The 7,348-nt window shown below is 45.3% G+C and overlaps 1 protein-coding gene across 1 annotated transcript in view; it reads right to left on the reverse strand.

Annotated features, from left to right (window-relative positions):
* Positions 1-2,281: 2,281 nt before the first annotated feature.
* EMP1 (epithelial membrane protein 1) overlaps positions 2,282-7,348 on the reverse strand; it is a 13,191-nt gene continuing 8,124 nt past the window's right edge. Inside the window, exons 2-5 of the mRNA XM_026040420.1 lie at positions 4,754-4,871; positions 3,305-3,407; positions 3,055-3,195; positions 2,282-2,442 (exon numbers count right to left, since the gene is read on the reverse strand). Coding sequence (XP_025896205.1) covers positions 2,282-2,442; positions 3,055-3,195; positions 3,305-3,407; positions 4,754-4,831 — 483 coding nt within the window. The 5' untranslated portion in view covers positions 4,832-4,871. The remainder of the gene's footprint in view (positions 2,443-3,054; positions 3,196-3,304; positions 3,408-4,753; positions 4,872-7,348) is intronic.

Consider the following 7,348-nt stretch of genomic DNA (forward strand, 5'->3'; position numbering starts at 1 on the left):
TAGGTGTGCCTGCTTGAGCAGGAAGGTTGGACTAGATGATCTGTAGAGGTCCCTTCCAACCTTAAATATTCTGTGAATCTGTGAATCTTCAAAAGTTGCCTGCATGCCACCCTGTGCCATGTGCTCTGGGTGTCCCTGCTGGASCAGGGAGTTAGACTAGGTGATCTCTAAAGGTTCCTTCTAACCTCAACCATTGAGGTGATGCCATGTGATTCTCTAAGGCGGATCTAAGGAGGAAGGGGCTTAACTAAGTCAAGTAACTGAGACAGACATCTTGGCAATTTCACAAAGGACTTGGCAAGTCCTTTCACTTTAGGACTTGCTGTGCTCAGGGTTGACCTAGTACATAAATACTGCAGGTTCTTATGTGCCAGGTTCCACAGATGGGAAGTTCTGCCAGAGTGTCAGTCCGAACAGTGAAGTACATTTCCAGGTCTCTTGGACATAAAGCAAAGCTTGGCTCTGGGACTTACTGTTACTAAGGCCATAGTGTTTGCCTGAGCTTTCAAAGAACCTGAAACAGGAGCTCAGAGTTGTTCTGCTTGGTTCTCCCTTCCAAATGGGAAATCTCATATGCTGGCATGCCAGCAGAACATGATAGTTCTGTATCATCCTAAGAGACTGAGCTTTGATTCGACAGAACTCAAGTGTTTCTGTTAACAAACATGAAACACTTCTGAACAAACATTCTGAAACACTAATGGAAAAAAAATGCAAAAGCAGAACTCTTTATAATAAAGGGAATCAGATTGTATTTTTATACCCTCAAAGTTAAAAATACGCATTTCAAAATATTTACAATGACTGCATACGAAAAAACCTTTGTTAATGAAACAGCAACATACAGTACTAGAATATACCCACCAAACTGACAGTCTATATAGGAGGAGAATGTAACAGAGAAAGAGAGAGGGAAAGAGAGKGAGAGAATAACATTCATGCACAATCTGCACCCATGTTTTTTTGATGTTCTCTGCCTTTTAGTTGTGGTTAGAGTCGCAGGAAATTTTGACCTCTTATCCCTTACAAATTCCATTTGCAATTGAGATTCTTCAGAGTGGCAGAAACATGTGGATTGCAGGAATAGTAGGGCTTAACTTTCCCATGCAGTCTTTCACATGGGATTTTATCTTACAGAGGGGACATAAAAATCTCTCAGCAACCTTGGGGAGGTAGGTACAGCTTTATGGAAAAATTTGGCAGATGTAAAAGCACCAAGTTAATTGACTGGCCTAAGATCATGCACCACAGGACAGAATTCAGGTTCTGCCTTATCTCTCCATTTCTCTCATTAGGGAATAGGTTTGCTCTTAACCAGTAACATCTGCCTTTGAGATGAGCTGTGCCACAAGGTGGGACTATCAATTAATGCCATGTCCAGGGTGTGAAAAAAGTACTACCTACCTAAAATATGCAATATAGCAGTGCTACATTGCACATATTGGCATGTGCACATATTGGCTACATGTTGACATGCTAGAGAGCTGATCAGGAGGTTTTAGTGCAGACATACAGCCAAATGACTCCCCCCRTATGCATCATTGAGCAAGTGTGTCCTCTGTAATCAGGAACCCTTGCGCCCCTTCCCTTTCTCTCTCTGTCCTTCTCCTTTTCTGTATCCCATGTCTATATATCTGTCCATCCTACCTATATCTGATTCAACCATGGGAATGTCAAATAGAAAACAGAACAGCAAAAAAAATCTGCCTCAGTTCTGATATTTTTAACATCAGTTTCACCTGATTTCTTTGGGCTGATTCTCAATTCAATGCCTTTAACTTTCATATATATGCATATATATATATATATATATTTAGAAAAATGTAACAAAAGGCCCATCCCATTTGTTTCAATGTACAAGAAAGGGGTTGCAAGCCTCGTTGCCCAACCCACAAGGCACACAGAGAAGTAAGTAGGAAGGACACTAGGAAGGGAAAGAAAAATGGAGCCCTCACTTTTGTAGTGCCCTTCAGTTGTCACTGCTGAGCTTGGCAGTGTAAAGGTATGATGTTTGCAGAAAAGCAGCACAGCTGTCTGGGTCACYTGCAGATTTCTGGCACAACAGCCCCAGGAATAACTGATCAATCACAGCTGCTTCTCCCTCAGGTTGGTGAATATGTTTCTGAGCGGATTTGGGGTTTGTTAGTTATTTTTCTGTGGTGGTGGCAGTGGTTGTGATGGTGGCTGTTTCTGGTTTTTCGATAGGCCCAACAATTCTCTCAGCAGAGCAATTACTCCCCATCCCCAGTAGCCAACCCTCTCCCCTGCACTCCCATCAGCCTTATTTTTTCCTAAGAACAAGGTAGAGTATGCTAATGATGAAACTGAAGCAAAAGCAGATCCAGGCCAATATGAAGCAGTAGCCGTGGTGAACTCGTGTGGTCCCAGGCAACTTTGTGAACCGAGCCGTGTAAATGGAGACTCCRATCAGAATGCACAGCCCTGTAGGAAAGAAGGCAGGGAGAGAAAAAGGGTTGGCAAACACAGAAAGCGACATTGCTGTAGGACATCAGAAATACTGGTGTCCCTTGAGAGCATACTGCGTGTATTGTACCACCTGAGAGATGGGCTGCTACCCATTAGGTTTATTTTTGGAGGATTTCTCTTGGAGACATGAAGACGTGAGACACTTGGGACTTGTTTAGTGGGTGCCACAGGGAATAAACCATTGTTAGGAGGGAACTGGTAACACTGTCTGCAGGCATTTTAATACTATATGTTGAATCCAGGAGCAGTAGCAATGTAACTTATTCCCCCTGACCCTTCCTCCCAAGAAGGACTTGTGTGTTTCTCTTCTGTTGTCCTTCAAAAGTACTTTGCAAAGTCCATTGGGGTTTTCTAAAGAAGATCTGAAAATATTTTCATTGTTCGACTTAAATAAGAAAAATCACTTTCCAGTTCCCCAATGCTGTATCAAAAAAATTGGGCCACTGGAAACTTTCAGCTGACTGATGACCTCCCCGTCATGGCCATGTGTAGCTGACACGTGCCACTACTTGTGCTCACGGAGGCATTGGGAAGCAAGCGGAGCCATCAMAAGGGGTCCATACTTACAGCAAACCAGCATGACGGCTCCAGTGATGTAGAAGCGTTTGCCTTTCTCCAGGGTGAACAGCTGGACGATGAATACGACAAGCGCGATGACGGAGAAGATGATTGAGAGGATCATAAAAGCTTGTACTGTTTTGAGGGAAGCTATGAACACAGAGAGGGAACAGAATGGAGAGGGTCAGGACTCAGCATTGGCACTGCATACCCATGTCCTGCAAATCATCACCATTGTGAAAATGAACATGTAGCCTACCTTCATCACTGGAGGCCACTAGCAGTTGCGTGCAGCTCTTGTTGCACCGTAGCCAGAGTCCTGAAGAGACTTCTTGTGTGTTATAATAACCCACCATCCAGACCTGAAAGAGGATAAAACTGTTATGTCATGGCAGGGGTGCTTCTTTGGTTTGCTGGCCAGGATCACCTTGGCCTCCTGTCACATTAACCCACGACCGGAGGAGCAGTGGCTCAAGTGCCACARGAGGGAAGGCAGGAAATCAGGATATGTCAGCGACAGACAAACATCCAAAGTGGGAAGGAGATGACRGAAGGCTTGGAAAGCCAAGCGGCGTTTCCCTTGCCCAGACAAAATACAAGGGGAAATCTGTTCCTGTAACACATGAACATTGCTGCAGCTATCCTCTCCCCTCCTGCCGGGAGATACAGGACGCGGGGGAAGGGCCAAGCGGTGGACGCAGAGCGGGTGGGCGCCCCGGCACCGCCTTCTGTGTCGAGGACGGGGAGCCCCCAGAGGCACCTGGCCCTGCGGCGCTCGCCGAGGGGCCCAAAGCCGGTCCCCGGCCACCCTCCCCGCGGCCGGGGGGCCCTCGCTGCCGCCAGGGGTCCCCCTCGCCCCGGGCACGGCCCGCGCCCTCCTCGCGCTCCTCACAGAGCGCAGGTTATGGCGGGCTGCGGGCCCCGATGCTGTGGGGTGACACCCGGCTCACCACGGCCCCCAGCCGGTGCCCCCCAAGGCGGAGGCCGGGGTGGCCAGGGGGTGCTCGCTGCTGGCGCGGGACGAGCGCGCTGGGGGCCATGCCCCTTGTGCCGCACTGGTAGTGGCCGTTCCGCAGCCTGTCCGTTTTGTCTGTGGGGTTTTGTATGTCACGGGAAGATGTAATATTGGGAGGTGCATTCATGGCTGCCTGAACAGCTCCTGCGAGCAAGCTATTATCACCAAAGCAGGCAGGCATGGGAGACCGTATAATTATATAATAGACTGACTGCCAGATGGAGTGATAAATATCAGCTCCAAACTATCATCTGCTAATCTTGTGTGCTTATCTCTCTCTTGAGCAAGGAGTGCTCAGGTGCTGCTCTTATGGGATAGGAATGGCAAACAGGGGCCACCTTTCCAAGGGGGCTGCAGATGCTTACCCTCGACCTTCCCCACCACAGGGTCCGCGTGCAGACTCCTGAAGCTGAAGCCCTAAACCAGATCATCTGATCAGAGGCTCCTGTGCTGCCAAGGAGGCAGCCTGGATCAGGTCAGTACAAAGTCCTGGTCAGTTCTGCTCTTTTCTGCTGTGTGAGCATGCCTTTAACTCACTGCCTTTTATTTAATCTTTGTTGTAAGTGGGTGTTCCTAGTCTGTGGTTAGGAGCACCTAGCAGCAGGTCTGTCTGCCCATAGGTCTGTTATATAGGTCTGTTGCTGTAGAAGACTGCCACAGCTCTCTGTCTCATTCAAGGTAGCCRCTACTTACATTTGCAATGGTGGAGACGAAGAGCATGATGACAGTGGCAATGTGGACCACGAAGATACCAGCCAGTAGCACCAACATCTTGGGTCCTTCCTAGGTGGTGTCGCAGAGGCAGGGTGTTCTGGAGGAGAACAAGAGCAGAGGGAGAGGGTAAGGGAAGGGCAGCASTGAAGAACAGCATTGCTGTAAGCTTTATTTACCTGAGAGAAAATAAGTTGATCTTAAATCTATTCTGGGAGCATAGCAAAAAAAAAAAAAAAAAAGGCAAAAGCCTTTGTCAAAATCTGCAGGGCAGTTGCGCAAATGGTTAAAAAAAGCTTGGAGGTAAAGGAACCAGTCTGGGATGAAATGTAGAACAGGGGTAGTTAGCTTGGGGACATTTTAAAAATAGCCTTAGTATATACATAGGTTGCTTAAATTGGTGTGTGGTTATGTAAAGTAAAAATGACATACTCCAGGCCTACCCTCCAGGAAACTGAGTTGTTTGCCCACAGGATTCACAGAGGTCAGACAAGATTTTCTATCTCTATTCTCCCTTGCCTTCCTCCAGCTGGTCTAGGACATTGGTGGAGTGGTGGAGTTAARGAATGCTTATTTCTTGGGTAAATCAGATGCTATATAGTGATGGAGAATGGACTGGGGACACAGTGGCCGGCTCTGTTACGTGACGAGGAGAATAACCAGAACAGAAAAGCCACTGAGGTGTTCTGGGGTAGAGGAAGATGATTGATTGCTAAGATTTGTAATGGAAACTGCCTCTGCTTCCCTTTTAAAGCTCAAGGCAGTCAGATCACTTTAATACTGCAATAAGATTCTCTTGTAATGCAAATTCTTTTCAGTTTTTTTCTTGTTTCTTCTTTATTCTTTTCTCTCTCTTTTTTTTTTTTTTTTTTGGCCTCCATGCCTTGCAAGCTTTTACTTTTTGTAAGATTCCCTATCGTTGATTGCAAAGACAAGGCATATGAGAGGAGAGGAATGCATTTTGCATAGCTCTTATGACACTGTTCATAAAGTTTGTTGAACTCTCCCTCTCTCCTTCCAAACTATGAACTACAAGGAACAAGGTTCCAACTGCGAGAGTGAGTGCAAGCATTTCACACAAAGTGAGAAAATCCTTTTTTTTTTTTTTTTTCTCCCAGGCCTTTACAAGTATCTGGGCAATAGAACCACTGAAATATGTCAGAAAAGATTACTAGGTCCTACTGAAAGGATTGTTTCCTAGAAAGTTTACAGTACTTCTTTCCATTATCTTTTGGTAGAACTGAAGAGCAGCATCGAGTGTTTGATTAACGTTGGCTGTCAAGTTATTTTGGTCTAGGTGACTCAGATGAAGTTTGATGCTATCACCTTTTGTATAGGGTGTGGTGACATTGTCATGGAACAACACAAATACATTTTATGATGTCTTTCACGCAGCCTGTGACAAAAAGCTTTGTGAAGTCCCATAAATGCTTTTTCTCTTACTCACTGACTCCTCCTTCTCCACTCCCTTTCTTTCCTCTCATTGTGGCCATGTATGGGGGCATATTCTTGTAAAGTGCTGCAGCTATTTTTTTCCCCACTCTGGATACTTATTTCCCTAACATTGGGACTTAGACTGGCTTCTCTGTCAGTGGTTCTTTCTCTGAATTTGTCGTTAGCTAATAAGCAAGTGAAATTCCTAGAGTTCTGGAGGCCAGGGAAACAATTTTGTTAGGTTCCTTCCTCTCCTGCCAAGCAAGAATATTCTTTAAAACACAGATTAGACCTGGTACTTTGTCCCATCTCTTCAGCAAGAACCTGGCAAACATGAAGTTTGCTTAACTTGGAAGACTCTTTAGAGCTGGGTGGCCCTGGCTTGCTGAAGATGGGCCTGGCTGTCTTGTCTGCTTTGTCAGTAATCCTAGTGTCCTAGTCCTAGTCAATATCCTAGTAAACTCATACTCTAGGGCTTGATTTTCCTAGCTGGCTGAAGACTTCTTAGGAGATCTTCTCTGACTGTAGTGAGAGTCATTTGGGTGTTCATCAGTGCTAAAAGACAGGCTCTCAGAACTATGCAAAAACTGCATCCTAAACACATTTGACATAAGCATCAACCCCCTTCTTTTCCCTGGTTGCAAAAGCATTCAAAATGCTGGATGGCATCTGATCTGGATACCCGCACTATGCCACTGTACCTTAAGTTGAGAAGCTATTGCTGTTACCRTGACTAAAGTACATATCTATAGCAGGTGCCTTGAACAGATCCTCTGACTCAATTCCTCCCATCCCTTTAACTACCAGTCATCCTTGTTTCCGATTACTTTGTTTCTTACGCAAGCTGTAAGGATTGATATTGGTGGTGTAATATATTGGTAGATATTCTGGCAGAGCTGATTGCCTGTGCCTTTTAAAACAGTAGCTGAACTTTCATCATTTTCTAGATGGATATATTTTTCCAGATCTCTTTAAAAAAGAATTTAGCAGGGCTTTTTTTGCCTATTATTTTTGACCTTCAAAAAAAGACCTGCACATGAAAGACTAACAGCTTACTTCCCTGATGCCACAAAGAATTAGAATAGTCATTTTTAAATGCATCTTCTGTTTGCTTTCAGAAGGGAAAATGAGGGTAAATGTTAC

This window comes from Nothoprocta perdicaria, unplaced genomic scaffold (assembly GCF_003342845.1).
Source record: "Nothoprocta perdicaria isolate Ctin4 unplaced genomic scaffold, notPer1 scaffold_256, whole genome shotgun sequence".
Lineage (NCBI taxonomy): Eukaryota > Metazoa > Chordata > Aves > Tinamiformes > Tinamidae > Nothoprocta > Nothoprocta perdicaria.